We start from the raw sequence: 19,095 nt of genomic DNA, 5'->3' as shown, positions 1-19,095 counted from the left end.
TTTATTCTATGTTAATGCTTATTTTAATTATTGTAAATGCATATATAAATCTAATCTTAAAAAAACTATATTCTTGCTTAATAAATTGTTATTTCATTAAAATTAAAATAGATTATCATCTAATTCAAAATTTTAGATTCAGTAAATTAAAATTAATTAATCATTGAAAATTAATTTGATTTAAATTTATAATTTTTTTCACTTGAATATTAAAATTTATTTATATAATACTTTAATAAAAAATCTACTGTTTATTTATTTGGTATCATAATTTATTAATAATAAAACTTATAAACTGCTTTTTAAAATAAAGATACTCTAATATAATATATAAAGTGAATATATTTATAATACTCAATTTCACTCCTAAAAATAGAGCTAGGGAATAAGAAAAATAAAAATTTATTAAACAAGATAAAAAACTTTTTGAGATCGATTAATCTATAAAATATAAATTGAAAAAGCTATTAATCATAGTATTCAAAAATAAAATTTCTAAATGATTAATCTGTTAATTAAATATGAATTTTCTCTCATTAAAAAGTATTAAATTGCAAATTTGTACTAAAATGTATTACTTCATCTTATATTTTGTGAAAAATTTTATTAAAATAATCTTTTTAATTTCAGGATATTATTAAATATTCTTTTTTTAATTTTGTTTAATTTCTTTTTTTCAAATTCTTTTTTACCATTTTTTTAATTTTTTTATACTTTTACAAAGCTTTAAAAATCCTTAATAAATCGATTAAAATATAATCTGACAATTTATTGAATCAGTTAATCAATTATTTTTAACCATTACCTTACTTTACTAACAAGATAAAATTGCATAGGTTTTCTAAAAATAAAATAGAGCTTGAAAAATATATTATTATATATTAAAAAAGAATAGTTTATTTTTCATGTTATCAATTTTTTAATTAAAATCTTATTACTTTAAAAAAACCTCTTAGAAAAACTATCACAAAAAAAAAATAATTTTTAGGGCATTATCTTTAATTTAATAGTAATAAGATACATAATATTAGTATTTAATTTCCAAAAACTATAAACCTAATGCAATATAGTAAAGGAATATTATTTTTCTATAAAAAAGAATTAGTGTTACATTTTTATATTTATTTTGATGAAAATATTAATAAAGAAATTTTATTGCTTAATTTAAAATTACTTGATAAAAATAATTAAAAAATTTACTATATTAATAAATCACTCTACTTGTTTATTTGCTTTCTTTTATTACTTTATTTTTTAATTTGAATATATGTAATTTTTGTATAATAAAAAGTAAAAAGAGATTAATTCTTTTCTACGTTTAATTAAAGTGCCATTAAAATGGAATCAAATCTATCATTGCACCAATAAAAAATCAAAAAAATATATTTATGAATAACATTTTATTTAATTTATCACATTTTCTTCATATGATACAATAAATTAGTTAAACAGAAAAATTTTTCATAAATCTTTTATTAAAATCGTTAAAAAATAATAAGTCGATAGAGGCATACATTTTTACCAGAGTTTTATTAGATTAATCTTACACCTTTATTTTTTAAAAGCCATAATTTATATCTAAAAATAGTAAATATACTTATTAACATTTGTACTGGATTAAATTTTAAATTTTGGTAATTAATTAAATATTAAATAAGGTTTATTTTTCAGGTATTTTAACTATATTTAATTAAATATACACCTATTACTCACTAAATATCTTTTACCACAAAATTTTTAAGCTGCTACAAACGATTTATTTAAATAGAATATCTATTTTTAGCAATACGCTTTGATTAAATGAATTTTGTAAATTTAACTCAACTAATTAATATATTTTAATGAATGATGAATTTCTTACTTTAAACCTCAAATCAAAGCTATAAAGAAATAATAATAACATAAATTTAATATTTAATTTAACACTAGATTTAAAAAAAATGCAATTCAAAAATATTTAATTCCTTTTGACTGCTATCTTAGCAAACCTAGTTTATGGAGGTAATTACTTATATTTCAAATGAAATTCCTAATTATATATTTTTATTGGTAAAGCTGAAAAACTAGTTGTATCGCAACTGAATGGTCTTTTCACTAGTGGATAGGTTTCATGGGTTAAAAATAATGTATTTACATGCGGAGCAACTGACTTTACAGATTTTTCAAGATCAAGTGTTTTGGGTATATTTGGTAATAACAATAATATTACTTAAAATACCTTTAATCTTCCACCACATTGGAGTTTCTCAGTCAGATTTGACCTTCTACTCTATTAATCTTTAGATAATAATATAAGAGAATAAGACATTATATTTGTAAAAATTGAAGGAGTGACAGATAAGTTCTTAAAAGTAGATGCAGGTGGTGGATATAAGTTATGTGCAATGGGGACTAGTTGGGGAGATGAATTAGTCCTTTACTATAGAAATTTTACTCATAATTTATCTTCTACCACTATTTTACTTGATACAAATGCAAATGAGGATGTTAGTAATGAAGGTTACGCATTAAAGAATTTTTATCTATTTGTAGCCATGATACTTGTTTAACTTGTAATGGGCCAGCTGCAAATCAGTGTTTAAGATGCCCTACTAATTCTGATTAAAGTGGAAGTACGTGCTAATGTAAAAGCGGTTACTATGCCCAAAATAATTCTTGTATTGAATATTGCTAATCAGGTTTTAAATAAGACTCAACAGGATAATTCTGTGTTTTAGATTTTTGCGATAAAGCAAAATGCAAATCTTGTGATAATGTTTTAGATATATGTACTGATTGTCTTTCAGGGTTTTTTTTGATAGATGGACAGTGTGTAAATGAATGCCCCTCATATTCGACAGCTAGCGGATCGATATGTGAAGATCTAAAATCTAAAACTAGCAGTAAATTTTTTATTATAAATTTGTTTGTTAATAAATAAATTCAATATTTTTTAGATGGAGTTTACTTGCTTAAAAGTATGTTTGACACTAATTTCGGAGAAAGCGAAGTGTAAGGAGCAGGTATCACAATTGAAGGATTTTAAGGATTCAATGATAAGGCAAGTGGAGCACTAACTACCTCCTGTGGTGGTAAGACATTATTAGGAGGAGCGTACTTAAGTTCTGAAAACGCTATTATTACCTCTACTTTGTATAGTGGATTGTAACCTAATTTTTAATTTTTCATAATATTGTCATAAATTAATAAACAAACTTATATTAGAGATCCTCACTGGTCAGTAGTTATCGGTTATACTCTTTATAAAATCGATTCTTGGAGTACTGAGAGTGTCTAATTATTTGTAGATAAAACTTCCATAGTTACTACAGTAAAGAATGCAGGTGATGGAGACTCAAATATATGTGGAAGATTATCGAAGAATGACTAAATAATAAAAGTTTCTAAAAATATTACTCATTCTAGCTCAACTCTTTAACTTTAAATAAAATCAAATTTAAGAGGAGATACTTTTACTAAATCTTTTGGAATTAGAGAGTTGTATATTCTAGTAGACTATGTAAAATATATTAAATCATCTTCATTTAATTTCACAAATATTTTACTTAAAAAGTGCTCAAGTAATTGCTAAGAATGCAATGCCTCAGGATGTGTCAAATGCAATTCTACCTATTATTTGTATAATTCTTAGTGTGTTTTAGCTTGCCCAGACGGGTATGTCTCTGATAGTCGTAATACTTGCTAAGCATGTCACTCCACTTGTAAAACTTGTTCATCACCATGTAATTTACAAAATTAATTAAAAAACTAAATCTATATAAATTTAGACTATTTCCAATTTTTCTCAAAACAAAACTCTAAAAACAATAAATTTTTTTAATAATAGCGAGCACCTCATGCTTAACTTGCTAAGATAATAATTATTTAAATCCAGACGGTACTTGCAAAGATAGCTGCCCTCCTCAATTCTGGGGTGATAACTCAAAATGGTAATGCAAACCATGTGATGCATCATGCTATTATTGTTAAAATCCAGGTACTTACTTACTCTTTCAAATTGATTAATGTTGTTTTTACTAATTTAAGGACCATTTTAATTATTACCCATAGCTTTTTCTAAAATTATGCTGAAATTATACCTTTTTTTGGTTTAAAAATTATTTGAATGAGGGTATTAAATATAATGAAATTTACTAATTTTTAAAAAATGATAAAATAATTAATAATTTTCAATTCAGTATTTTTAAATATTATTTTAATAGCTACCTCAGTTAATCAATCATATATATTTAAAAACTTATAAGCCAAACTAATTTATCTTATATTTTATTAATTAAAGGTAATTCAAATTCATGTACAAGCTGTAGTGGAACTTTATACTTATTTGGAAACCAGTGTTAAAGTGATTGTCCTGCTAATACATTTAAATTAACTTGTAAAAATTGAAAATTTAAAAAATATTAACTAAAAACTATTCATTCTATAAATAAAAGAAATGTTCAATAATATATGTTAGACATGCCATTTGTCTTGTAAAACTTGTGATGGAGCTACAAGCGATAATTGTTTGAGTTGTGAAGCCCCAAACTTATTCTATTAAAAGGGCTCCAAGACTTGTTCAGAAAATTGTTAATTAAATTAATTTAAAAATACAAGTAATTAGGAGTGTACTTCTTGTAATGCCTCTTGCAAAACTTGTTATGGACCAGATAGTAATAATTGTTTGAGTTGTGAAGGACCAGACTTATTTTATTAAGAGATCTTCAAAAAATGCGTTTAGGATTGTGATAAAAATTAATATAAAAATGAAGTTAATTAGACATGCTCAACTTGTGATCCCTAATGTGCTACTTGCTTTGGTCCTGGTAGTAATAACTGTCTCTCTTGCCCAAGAAATCTAATTCTAATTTTAAGTTTAGGATAATGTGTTGAAAAATGTCCTGTCTCATATTATAAAAATAGTGATATTAATTAATGTCTTCCATGCGATCCTACATGTTAAAATTGTGACGGTCCTTTAGAAAGCAACTGTACAGAATGTCCATAAGGTAAATAAAATCAATAAATAAATAAAAAATTTTTATATTTCTATATTAATTAAATTTTTTTATATAAAGGATTGCTATTATAAGAAAATAAATGTGTATCAAAATGTGATGATTCTTATTATGTTAATCCCTTTTCTAGCATTTGCCAAAAATGTGATTCTTCTTGTAAAACATGTTTTGGACCTTCAGAATCTGAAGTAATTTAAAATTCAAAAAAAAAAATAATAATAAAAATTTCTTATTAAATAAAGTGCTCTTCTTGTGCCTTAGATTTAATTTATTTGAATAACTCTTGCCTTAATGAATGCCCTAAAAACTATTTTACAGTTTAGTAAACTGATGTTTTAGAATGCTTTGAATGCCATAGATATTGCTAGCTAGGATGTTCTGGTCCGCTTAAAGAGGATTGTGATTAGATAAAATACCAATATTAAATAGTTATTTTTATTTTTGTTGCTAAAAGTATTCTCTGGATAGTTTCTTCAGTTATTGGTTACTTTTTAGATAAAAGATAATCTAAGACATTTAATTCTATCATTAAATCTCCTCGTTATGTGACTAAAAGTGAAAAGGTTTCTAAAATTAGTCTAAAATAAGAGGATGATAAGTAAGAAGATAGTTAGCAATAAGAAGAGTAAAGTTAAAACATTGAAGAATTGCAAAATGAATAAGAAAACTAATAAAACTACAAATTAAACAAATTAGAAGATGGTTAAAATTTAAATTTCTTAGAATAAATTATGTAATCACATATAACAACCAAAAAAATAAATCTAAAAAATAAAATACAGAATTCTTAAAGGTCTATTTAAATTTCAGAGTATCAATAAACTAATTTAGAATCAAATCATCGCTCTCAAACTAAGATGTCCAGTTTATGTTTTCCGACTATTGGTACTATTTAAAACTTTAATAAAACCAATAACCAAAAAGTTGTAGATAATTAAGGATAGGATAATGAATCTTCCTAATAACAGGCCTATCTTGCAAACAATAAATTTAAATTCACAATAGTAATTATTTTTATTTATAAAAAATTTGTTAAAAATATTCTATTTAACTTATTTAGCTAGGAAATGAGTGGGTTTCTTTGTTTTACTTTTATGATTCAGAAGTTACCAGAGTTACAAGGGCTATTTTAATATTTTTAAAGTATTAGGCGTTTTTCTTATCTTCTGAACTAGTTTACTCTGTAAATTTTATTTGAAAAATTTTATTTTTATTTTAAATTTTCAAAATAAAAAATAGAATTCTGAATATTTATTGATTGTTGCGCTAATAATCAGTCTATTGTTTAAATAGGTTTTAAAAACCACTTAAGAAATTTTATTAAAAAAGTCTATGAAATTTTTGTCAGTTATTTTTTTCACTCTCATTCTAAGTTCAAGTCTCTACATTGCCTTTTGGTTTGCACCATAACTTCAAAATTTGTATCTTTAGAAAGATAAAGCATGGAGTCTTTATGTTGGATTGCTATTGATATGTGATTTCTTCATACTGTAATAAGTTTTAAGTTTTATTTAATATATCTTTACGATCAAATACTTAAATTCTTCACAAAGTAAAAATAAATTTGTAAAAGTGTACAAATTATTAGCTAATGAATATTTTATTTAAAAAATAAAATGAAAACTTTTATATTACTTAATTAAATTAAAGAAAGTGTATTAATAATTTTATATTCTTTATTTTTGTAAGCTTTTTTATTAGTTTTCTTTTTTATCTAATAAAATCTTTCTTTTAGCTTTTTTTAGAAAAAATTATTAATGACTTCAAAGTTTATTTTTTAAAATTAAAGTTTTTTTAGCTTTTTATAAAGTAAATTATTTTAAAATAAAAATAATTTTATAAATTAAATATAATCATTTAGTTATAATAAACCAATTTGAGTTAAATAAATAATAAATCATAATTTTTCTGTGATATTCTAGCCTAAATAAACTAAAAAAAAAACTTAAAAAAAAATATTTTTCGCAATAAATAAAATATATTATTTGAGGTTAAATAAAGATCAAATATTCTACTATAAAAGTTGCCTAAAATGTAGTTTTAAAGATATAAAATTTACAATTAAATTATTTTTAATTTTATATAATTCAGTAATAGATGTAAGATTTCAATACCTTTAGAAGAAAATATTTTAAAAATGTTGTAATCTTAAATAAATATCCTATAGAATTTAATTTTATTAATGGCATCATACAACCAAGTTTTTTAAATACGATAGAAAATAAATAATATTAATTTAAATAATAAAACCACCTTAACCTATTAACGACATCATAAATATTTTACATATGAAATTAACATAAAATTTACTGCTTATTTACTTACAATGAATAAACTCTACATATTTTTGCTTAATTATTTGACGAAATTTTTGTATGATAAGAAATTTAAGTGAGTTATCATTCCTTTGAATGAAATCCAATTAAAATAAAAATTCATATTATTTTTAATTAAAAAATATTATAATTATTCAAGTATCAAAAATTAATGTTCCAAGTTAAATTTATAAATTTAAGGCCATTTTAATAAATTTTTGTGCTAAAAATTTTTCAAAATTTATTTTTTCTAACTCTTATTTTATTCCAATTAACAATCTGTAATTGTTAGTTAGTACCCCCTTTTAATAACACATTTATTATTGATTCAAAATTTGAATAAATAAAGATAATGAATAGACTATTTCCATCTTTAGCAAACCAAAAGCTATTCTTTACTCCAGTTATGTAATTAAAATTTTCTTTGATAAAATATATTAAATAAATATCTTTTCTTAGTTCATTTTTTTTTTGATTTTTCAGAACTGATGTTAAATTTATTCTACTATTCAAAAATATTTTGTTTACAAAAATGACTGATTTGTATACATTAATCAGATCTAATTTCTTCTTCTTTTCTATACAAATTATGAAAAATTCAGAATATTCAAAGATTTGAGTGATTAAAAAGATATTTATTGGGAACCTTACAATTAAAAAATAGCAATTTTTTTAAATAAAAAACTCTTTTTGTTATTTAAGGTAATCAAATATTCAAATTTTGAAATAATTCTATTAATATTAAACATATAAACTCAATACTATAACCAACCATACCTTATTTCAATTTATTGATTTTTTTAAAAATCAGGCATAATAATCTTTCTTTCAAAAAGTTATAATAATTAATTAATATAAAATATAAATTTAAAATTTAACCTTGTTGCTAAGGTATTTTACTGTAATTATAAAAGTAGAAAAATAATATATATCACTCATATCTATTTTAGATTTAAAAATTAATAACAAATAAAATTATGTATGTATTTTTCATAAATTTAAAAATTATTATTCTCCCAGTCAAAGTTAATGCATATTAAGAATTCACCTTTCATTTTAAGTGTTTTTAAATTGCTTTAACGCTGAAGTGATAAAATAAATAAATATTTGAACAGTAGCTTTAATAGATTATGAATAGGCCATTGATATTTAATGAAAAAAATACATTTAAAACACTGAATTATTAATTTTAAATATATTCTTTTTATTTTGAAATCTTTTAATTTACTGGTTAAATTTAGAAAAAGTAAAAAAATATTAACTTAATAATGATTTGTTTATAGTCTGTAACTCAATATTATTTATGTTGCATAATTATTATTAACAGCCTTACTTTAATTCTATGTTAATGCTTATTTTAATTATTGTAAATGCATATATAAATCTAATCTTAAAAAAACTATATTCTTGCTTAATAAATTGTTATTTCATTAAAATTAAAATAGATTATCATCTAATTCAAAATTTTAGATTCAGTAAATTAAAATTAATTAATCATTGAAAATTAATTTGATTTAAATTTATAATTTTTTTCACTTGAATATTAAAATTTATTTATATAATACTTTAATAAAAAATCTACTGTTTATTTATTTGGTATCATAATTTATTAATAATAAAACTTATAAACTGCTTTTTAAAATAAAGATACTCTAATATAATATATAAAGTGAATATATTTATAATACTCAATTTCACTCCTAAAAATAGAGCTAGGGAATAAGAAAAATAAAAATTTATTAAACAAGATAAAAAACTTTTTGAGATCGATTAATCTATAAAATATAAATTGAAAAAGCTATTAATCATAGTATTCAAAAATAAAATTTCTAAATGATTAATCTGTTAATTAAATATGAATTTTCTCTCATTAAAAAGTATTAAATTGCAAATTTGTACTAAAATGTATTACTTCATCTTATATTTTGTGAAAAATTTTATTAAAATAATCTTTTTAATTTCAGGATATTATTAAATATTCTTTTTTTAATTTTGTTTAATTTCTTTTTTTCAAATTCTTTTTTACCATTTTTTTAATTTTTTTATACTTTTACAAAGCTTTAAAAATCCTTAATAAATCGATTAAAATATAATCTGACAATTTATTGAATCAGTTAATCAATTATTTTTAACCATTACCTTACTTTACTAACAAGATAAAATTGCATAGGTTTTCTAAAAATAAAATAGAGCTTGAAAAATATATTATTATATATTAAAAAAGAATAGTTTATTTTTCATGTTATCAATTTTTTAATTAAAATCTTATTACTTTAAAAAAACCTCTTAGAAAAACTATCACAAAAAAAAAATAATTTTTAGGGCATTATCTTTAATTTAATAGTAATAAGATACATAATATTAGTATTTAATTTCCAAAAACTATAAACCTAATGCAATATAGTAAAGGAATATTATTTTTCTATAAAAAAGAATTAGTGTTACATTTTTATATTTATTTTGATGAAAATATTAATAAAGAAATTTTATTGCTTAATTTAAAATTACTTGATAAAAATAATTAAAAAATTTACTATATTAATAAATCACTCTACTTGTTTATTTGCTTTCTTTTATTACTTTATTTTTTAATTTGAATATATGTAATTTTTGTATAATAAAAAGTAAAAAGAGATTAATTCTTTTCTACGTTTAATTAAAGTGCCATTAAAATGGAATCAAATCTATCATTGCACCAATAAAAAATCAAAAAAATATATTTATGAATAACATTTTATTTAATTTATCACATTTTCTTCATATGATACAATAAATTAGTTAAACAGAAAAATTTTTCATAAATCTTTTATTAAAATCGTTAAAAAATAATAAGTCGATAGAGGCATACATTTTTACCAGAGTTTTATTAGATTAATCTTACACCTTTATTTTTTAAAAGCCATAATTTATATCTAAAAATAGTAAATATACTTATTAACATTTGTACTGGATTAAATTTTAAATTTTGGTAATTAATTAAATATTAAATAAGGTTTATTTTTCAGGTATTTTAACTATATTTAATTAAATATACACCTATTACTCACTAAATATCTTTTACCACAAAATTTTTAAGCTGCTACAAACGATTTAATTAAATAGAATATCTATTTTTAGCAATACGCTTTGATTAAATGAATTTTGTAAATTTAACTCAACTAATTAATATATTTTAATAAATGATAAATTTGTTACTTTAAACCTCAAATCAAAGCTATAAAGAAATAATAATAACATAAATTTTATATTTAATTTAGCACTAAATTTAAAAACAATGCAATTCAAAATTATTTAATTCCTTTTGACTGCTATCTTAGCAAACCTAGTTTATGGAGGTAATTACTTAATATTTCAAATGAAATTCCTAATTATATATTTTTATTGGTAAAGCTGAAAAACTCGTTGTATAAGAACTGAATGGTCTTTTCAGTAGTGCAGATGTTTCATGGGTTAAAAATAATGTATTTATATGTGGAGCAACTGACTTTACAGATTTTTCAAGATCAAGCGTTATGGGTATATTTGGTTAATATAATAATATTAGTTAAAATACCTTTAATCTTCCACCACATTGGAGTCTCTCAGTCAGATTTGACCTTATACTCTCTTAATCTTTAGATACTTCATAAGATGATTATGTATTAGTAAAAATTGAAGGAGTGACAGATAAGTTCTATAAAGTAGATGCAGGTGGTGGAAATAAGTTATGTACAACCGGGACTAGTTGGGGTGATGAATTAGTCCTTTACTATAGAAATTTTACTCATAATTCACCTTCTACCACTATTAAACTTGATTCAAATACAAATGAGGATATTACTAATGAAGGTTACGCATTTAAGAACTTTTATCTATTTGTAGATACTTGCCATGATACTTGCTTAACTTGTAATGGACCAGCTGCAAATCAGTGTTTAAGTTGCCCATCTAATTCAGATAAAAGTGGAAGTACTTGCTAATGTAAAAGCGGTTACTATGCGCAAAATAATTCTTGTATTAGATCTTGCCTATCAGGTTTTAAATAAGACTCAACAGGATAATTCTGTGTTTTAGATTTTTGCGATACCACAAAATGCTAATCTTGTGATAGAGGTTTAGATTTATGCACTGCTTGTTTGCCAGGGTTTTTTTTGATAGATGGACAGTGTGTAGATGAATGCCCCTCATATTCGACAGCTAGCGGATCGATATGTGAAGATCTAAAATCTAAAACTAGCAGTAAATTTTTTATTATAAATTTTTTTTTTAATAAATAAATTCAATATTTTTTAGATGGAGTTTACTTGCTTAAAAGTATGTTTGACACTAATTTTGGAGAAAGCGAAGTGAAAGGTGCAGGTATCACAATTGAAGGATTTTAAGGATTCAACAATAAGGCAAGTGGAGCACTAACTACCTCCTGTGGTGGTAAGACATTATTAGGAGGAGCATACTTAAGTTCTCAAAATGCTATTATTACCTCTACTTTGTTTAGTGGATTGTAATCTAATTTTTCATTTTTCATAATATTGTCATAAATAAATAAACAAACTTATATTAGAGATCCTCACTGGTCAGTAGTTATCGGTTATACTCTTTATAAAATCGATTCTTGGAGTTCTGAGAGTGTCTAATTATTTGTAGATAATATTTCCAGAGTTACTACATAAAGAAGTGAAAGTGATGGAGACTCAAGTATATGTGGAAGATTATCGAAGAAAGACTAAATAATAAAAGTTTCTTAAAATATTACTCATTCTAGTTCAACTCTTTAACTTTAAATAAAATCAAATTTAAGAGGAGATACTTTTACTAAATCTTTTGGAATTAGAGAGTTGTATATTCTAGTAGACTATGTAAAATATATTAAATCATCTTCATTTAATTTCACAAATATTTTACTAAAAAAAGTGCTCAAGTAATTGCTAAGAATGCAACGCCTCAGGATGTGTCAAATGCAATTCTACCTATTATTTGTATAATTCTTAGTGTGTTTTAGCTTGCCCAGACGGGTATGTCTCTGATAGTCGTAATATTTGCTAAGCATGTCACTCCACTTGTCTAACTTGTTCATCACCATGTAATTTACAAAATTAATTAAATAATTAAATCTATAAATTTTGACTATTTCCAATTTTTCTCAAAATAAAAATCTAAAAACAATAAATTTCTTTAATAATAGCGAGCACCTCATGCTTAACTTGCAAAGATAGTAATTATTTAAATCCAAACGGTACTTGCAAAAATAACTGCCCTGCTCAATACTGGGGTGATGACTCAAAATGGTAATGCAAATAATGTGATGCATCATGCTACAATTGTTAAAATCCAGGTACTTACTTACTCTTTCAAATTGATTAATGTTGTTTTTCTTAATTTAAGGACCATTTTAATTATTACCCATAGCTTTTTCTAAAATTATTTTTACAAAAAATTTATGTAAAAATTTGATCAATAGGAGAATTAGTTAAGGAGAAATTAAGCTAATTAATAATTTTCAATTCAGTATTTTTAAATATTATTTTAATGGCTACCTCAGTTATCAATCATATATATTCTAAAACTTATAAGCCAATCTAATTTATCTTATATTTTATTAATTAAAGGTAATTCAAATTCATGTACAAGCTGTAGTGGAAGTTTATACTTACTTGGAAACCAGTGTTCAAGTGATTGCCCTGCTAATACATTTAAATTAACTTGTAAATATTGAAAAACTTTAAAAATATTAACTAATAACCATTTATTCTTTAAATAATAGAAACTTTCAATAATATATGTTAGACATGCCATTCGTCTTGTAAAACTTGTGATGGAGCTACAAGCAATAATTGTTTGAGTTGTGAAGCCCCAGACTTATTTTATTAAAAGGGCTCCAAGACTTGTTCAGAAAATTGCTAATTAAATTAATTTAAAAATACAAGTAATTAGGAGTGTACTTCTTGTCATACTACTTGCGCTTCTTGTTCTGGTCCCGAAAATAACTAATGTTTGTCTTGCTCAGGTGCTTTATTTTTGTTCGAAAATTAATGCATTCCAGACTGTCCTGAAAATTATTTTAAAAATACCATAGATAATTAATGTACTCTATGCCATGCTAATTGCTTGACATGCAACGGAAGTGGTTCTAATAACTGTCTTTCTTGTTCACCACCAAGCTTATTAGATCTTAGTTCACATTAATGTGTATCTGAATGTAGCTCAAATCAATATTCTGATACAATCTTAAATCAATGTAAACAATGTGATTCTACATGCTTAACATGTGATGGGTCAGGAATAAATAGTTGTTTGAGCTGTTTAGGACCAAATTTATTTTACTAAGCAGACTCTAAGAGTTGTGTTACTATTTGCCGTCCTAATTAATTTTAAGACGCAATAAATCAACTATGTTCATCTTGTGATCCTTCTTGCAAAACTTGCTCAGGTCCTAGTAGTAGTAACTGTCTTACTTGCTCAAGAGGTCTAATTTTACATGATAACGAATGCATCAACAGTTGTCCTGAATAATTTTACTATGATGTCGTAAATGATATATGCTCTCCATGCAATTCTAAATGTCTTACATGCAGTGGAAGCGGATCTGATAATTGTCTTTCTTGCAAATTAAATACTTATTTAGATCCTTCCACACATAGATGTGTAGAAGGTTGTAATAAGAATTAGTATATTGATCATGTTTCTAAAGAATGTAAATAGTGTGATATTTTGTGCAAAACTTGTTATGGACCAGATAGTAATAATTGTTTAAGTTGTGAAGGACCAGACTTATTTTATTAAGAGATCTTCAAAAAGTGCGTTTAGGATTGTGATAAAAATTAATATAAAAATGAAGTTAATTAGACATGCTCAACTTGTGATCCCTAATGTGCTACTTGCTTTGGTCCTGGTAGTAATAACTGTCTCTCTTGCCCAAGAAATCTAATTCTAAGTTTAGGATAATGTGTTGAAGTATGTCCTGTCTCATATTATAAAAATAGTGATATTAATGAATGTCTTCCATGCGATCCTACATGTTAAAATTGTGACGGTCCTTTAGAAAGCAACTGTACAGAATGTCCATAAGGTAAATAAAATCAATAAATAAATAAAAAATTTTTATATTTCAATATTAATTAAATTTTTTTATATAAAGGATTGCTATTATAAGAAAATAAATGTGTATCAAAATGTGATGACTCTTATTATGTTAACCCCTTTTCTAGCATTTGCCAAAAATGTGATTCTTCTTGTCAAACATGTTTTGGACCTTCAGAATCTGAAGTAATTTAAAATTCAAAAAAAAAATAATAATAAAAAAAATTTCTTATTAAATAAAGTGCTCTTCTTGTGCCTTAGATTTAATTTATTTGAATAACTCTTGCCTTAATGAATGCCCTAAAAACTATTTTACAGTTCAGTAAACTGATGTTTTAGAATGCTTTGAATGCCATAAATATTGCTAGCTAGGATGTTCTGGTCCGCTTAAAGAGGATTGTGATTAGATAAAATACCAATATTAAATAGTTATTTTTATTTTTGTTGCTAAAAGTATTCTCTGGATAGTTTCTTCAGTTATTGGCTACTTTTTAGATAAAAGATAATCTAAGACATTTAATTCTATAATTAAATCTCCTCGTTATGTGAGTAAAAGTGAAAAGGTTTCTAAAATTAATTTAAATTAAGAGAATGATAAGTAAGAAGATAGTTAGCAACAAGAAGAGTAAAGTTAAAACGCTGAAGAATTACAAAACGAATAAGAAAACTAATAAAATTACAAATAAAACAATTTAGAAGATGATTAAAATTTAAATTTCTTAGAATAAATTATGTAATCACAAATAACAGCCAAAAAAATATATCTAAAAAATAAAATACAGAATTCTTAAAGGTCTATTTAAATTTCAGAGTATCCATAAACTAATTTAGAATCAAATCATCGCTCTCAAACTAAGATGTCCAGTTTATGTTTTCCAACTATTGGCACTATTTAAAACTTTAATAAAACCAATAACCAAAAAGTTGTAGATAATTAAGGATAGGATAATGAATCTTCCTAATAACAGGCTTATCTTGCAAACAATAAATTTAAATTCACAATAGTAATTATTTTTATTTATAAAAAATTTATTAAAAATATTCTATTTAACTTATTTAGCTAGGAAATGAGTGGGTTTCTTTGTTTTACTTTTATGATTCAGAAGTTACCAGAGTTACAAGGGCTATTTTAATATTTTTAAAGTATTAGGCGTTTTTCTTATCTTCTGAGCTAGTTTACTCTGTAAATTTTATTTGAAATAATTTTATTTTTATTTTAAATTTTCAAAATAAAAAATAGAATTCTGAATATTTATTGATTGTTGCGCTAATCATCAGTCTATTGTTTAAATAGGTTTTAAAAACCACCTAAGAAATTTTATTAAAAAAGTCTATGAAATTTTTGTCAGTTATATTTTTCACTCTCATTCTAAGTTCAAGTCTCTACATTGCCTTTTGGTTTGCACCATAACTTCAAAATCTGTATCTATAGAAAGATAAAGCATGGAGTCTTTATGTTGGATTGCTATTGATATGTGATTTCTTCATACTGTAATAAGTTTTAAGTTTTATTTAATATATCCTTACGATTAAATACTTAAATTCTTCACAAAGTAAAAATAAATTTGTAAAAGTGTACAAATTATTAGCTAATGAATATTTTATTTAAAAAATAAAATGAAAAATTTTATATTACTTAATCATATAAAAGAAAGTGTATTAATAATTGTATATTCTTTATTTTTGTAAGCTTTTTTATTGGTTTTCTTTTTATTTAATAAAAACTTTCTTTTAGCTATTTTTAGAAAAAATTATTAATGAGCTCTTCAAAGTTTATTTTTTTAAATTAAAATTATTTTTAGCTTTTTTTTAAGTAAATTATTTTTAATAAAAATAATCTTATAAATTAAAAATAATTCTTTAGTTATAATCAACCAATTTGAGTTAAATAAATAATAAATCATAATTTTTATGTGATATACTAGCCTAAATAAACTAAAAAAAAAACTGAAAACAAATATTGTTCGCAATATCTAAAATATATTATTTGAGGTTAAATAAAATATTCTACTAAAAAAGTTGCCAAATTTACAATTAAATTATTTAAAAATATTTTATAATTCTGTAATAATAAATTTTTGTACGAAAAATTTTTCAAAATTTATTTTTTATAAAAAAATACATGTTATAAGAATGAAAACACCGTATATGCTATATAAAATTTTGCGTTTTGTGAATTTAAAGCTTTCTAAAAACTCAAAAATAAATATGTTTTAAGCTTATTTAGATTTATTTATTTATTATGCTATTAAGATATATTAAATTTTGCCTTTTGTAAATTATATAGGCATTCACTCAATTTAATATCAATATCAAATAATTATTTTTATTATTTTTGTTAGTAAATATGGTATGGATAGATTCTTCAATTATTGGCTACTTTTTAGATAAAAAATAATCTAAGATATTCAATACCATCATTAATTCTCTTCTTTTTGTTGATAAATAAGAAAATATTTCTAAAATCAACCTAAAATAAGTCGATAATTAATGATAAATTTATTCAAAGTTTAAACAAAGAAGAATTGCAAATATAAAATGAAAATGAAAGCAAATCAAACCAAGAATTAAATCATTTATTTTAAAATTGAGTAAATTTTTTAGTAATTCAATTAAATATTCTTTTTTAAAAATAATAACCTAATAATTAATTATTAAATTAATAATATTAATCTTCTAAATGTCAATTATCTTTCTTGAATTAATGATTAGATTTATATAAAAAAAATAATAATTTATTAATTTGTTATTTAATTTCCTTGAATGATTCAAAATTTTCTATTTTATTTAAAACTAGTATAAATAAGGTTTTTCTAAATCTTTATAAATGCTTAATTAATGTGATAAGAAATATGCAATTGTAATCTTTAAGAAACTATTAATTAGATTCATATATTAATTTTATATTTTTAAACATTAAAATAGATTTCTACTGAACTCTAAATATTAAATTAAAAGTATCCTTTACCATTAATTAATTTCACATAATTAGATTTGCACACTTTTATTTATTAAATGATTTTTTAGATTTACTGATATAATATTTTAACAAAAAATATACTGTAAAGCACAAAGTTTTTAAAATGAAAAGAATACGAATGAATACCTTTGAATTTTAAAATAGGTATGATTCACAAGTACACAATATACATTAGATTAACATAAAATACTGAATTTTATTCATATTTATAAATAAAAAATTTTCTAGTTGCAATTGGAGATTTTTATATTAATAAAAAATTATTGAATTTTTAATTTCCTTAAATCAAAATAGATTAGCAGTAGTAAGTACATTTAATGCTAATCTCGAATAAAATAGAAAATAAAAAACTATCTTAATTTAAAATCATTAGATAAAATTTATCAATGAATTTTATTTATTTATTAGTTTATTTTATTATCAGTGTTTATTTTTGGAAATATTTATTTATTTATTTTCATAAGCATATTAAAACAAATTTAAGGAATAAGAGTTCTGATAAGAAATAAGAAAGAATTAGAAAAACAATTCTAAAAAAAAGATGAAAAAATTGGAAAAAAAAAGATAAATAAAATAAATTAAAATGAAGAAAATTAACTATTTGTACAATGAAAATAATTAAATCAAATTAATTGATAAAATAAAAGTAAAAATGGATAGAACAATTTAAAATAACAAGCAATCTTTTTAAAAAATAGATTCCAAAGATAATATTTATTCTTAAAATTAAATAGCAATTTGATACAGAATTTCATGATAAGTAATAAATAAATTTTTCAAATTATTGTACAACTTTCCAATTAAAAAAAATTTCTAATTAACATTAGTTTTTAAAAATAACTAAAAAATCATTTTTTTTATTAATTTTATATCTATTTAAATTGCTAATGAAATTGCGAACTTAATCTATAATAATAATAATAATTATAAATTTAAAAAGATTTTAATTGCAAATATTTTATGAAGAATTCATTGATTTTTTATTTACAAAGATGTTTGAAATCAAGAAAATATAAATTTGAATGCTAGAATTTCCTTTTTTTGCTATATATTTCATATTCTTAACAAGATACTCATTAAATACCTGAATACTTTATATAATGAAAATAAGCTTGAGATAGTTTCAAAATATCATTAAATGAGTATTTTATGTAGTAAATAGAATGAAAAATTAGTTAAATAAAATATTTACACAAGTTAAATTTTTACATGTCTTCATTGACATTTTTAGAAATTTTTATCAATAATTGTATTAACTTTTATAATCATTTTAGGTCTTTACATAATCTTTTGGTTTCTGCCATAACTTTAAAATTTATATCATTAGAAAGATAAGGCACTGATTTATTATGGATTGCTATGCTATTTCTAAATATTGTAACTGTAATAAGTGCTAAGCTTTATTGAATATATTTTTACAATAAATACCTAAATGCTGAACAAAATAAAAATAAATTTGTAAAATCATATTAATAAATAATTAAAAAATATAATAAAAATAATTATATTCATTGAATTAAAGAGTATGAGCACTTTTTTTTATTATTTGTTTTAGTAAAATAATTTTTTTATTTATCAAATCTTAAAATATTTATTTTTTTACAATATGTATATTTTAAAGCTTAATTTTTAGTAAAGTATTTTGTTTTGAGATTGAATACTTAAAAAATGATTGATTATTGTTCTATAAAATTTGAAAGAAAATTAATAAAAGAAAATATTATTTTTGCACTAGAAAAAGAGTAGT

At 22.0% G+C, this 19,095-nt stretch overlaps 3 protein-coding genes across 3 annotated transcripts; all 3 read left to right on the top strand. All coding sequences in view use genetic code 6, as the record gives it.

The window, feature by feature from the left end:
* Positions 1 to 1,940: 1,940 nt before the first annotated feature.
* TTHERM_00941610 (zinc finger lsd1 subclass family protein) lies at positions 1,941 to 6,195 on the top strand (the record flags this gene model as incomplete). The annotated part of the gene is made up of 12 exons (XM_001026921.2): positions 1,941 to 2,001; positions 2,056 to 2,499; positions 2,565 to 2,882; positions 2,937 to 3,144; positions 3,205 to 3,499; positions 3,554 to 3,722; positions 3,827 to 3,976; positions 4,280 to 4,375; positions 4,434 to 4,988; positions 5,058 to 5,185; positions 5,240 to 6,001; positions 6,058 to 6,195. 12 exons carry the CDS (start codon positions 1,941 to 1,943, stop codon positions 6,193 to 6,195), a joined length of 3,324 nt encoding a protein of 1,107 aa, XP_001026921.2.
* Positions 6,196 to 10,586: 4,391 nt separating this feature from the next.
* TTHERM_00941600 (zinc finger lsd1 subclass family protein) lies at positions 10,587 to 15,566 on the top strand (the record flags this gene model as incomplete). The annotated part of the gene is made up of 11 exons (XM_001026920.2): positions 10,587 to 10,647; positions 10,703 to 11,530; positions 11,585 to 11,792; positions 11,853 to 12,147; positions 12,203 to 12,371; positions 12,474 to 12,623; positions 12,898 to 12,993; positions 13,053 to 14,357; positions 14,427 to 14,554; positions 14,611 to 15,372; positions 15,429 to 15,566. The coding sequence occupies 11 exons, from the start codon at positions 10,587 to 10,589 to the stop codon at positions 15,564 to 15,566; spliced, it is 4,140 nt and encodes a 1,379-aa protein (XP_001026920.2).
* Positions 15,567 to 17,494: 1,928 nt separating this feature from the next.
* TTHERM_000941599 (transmembrane protein, putative) lies at positions 17,495 to 17,893 on the top strand (the record flags this gene model as incomplete). Its single annotated transcript, XM_012800792.1, has 1 exon — positions 17,495 to 17,893. The coding sequence occupies one exon, from the start codon at positions 17,495 to 17,497 to the stop codon at positions 17,891 to 17,893; it is 399 nt and encodes a 132-aa protein (XP_012656246.1).
* Positions 17,894 to 19,095: the final 1,202 nt, after the last annotated feature.

The sequence above is a fragment of the Tetrahymena thermophila genome, assembly GCF_000189635.1.
Source record: "Tetrahymena thermophila SB210 genomic scaffold scf_8253930, whole genome shotgun sequence".
In the NCBI taxonomy this organism is placed as follows: domain Eukaryota; phylum Ciliophora; class Oligohymenophorea; order Hymenostomatida; family Tetrahymenidae; genus Tetrahymena; species Tetrahymena thermophila.
This window is presented reverse-complemented; position numbering and strand designations above follow the sequence as displayed.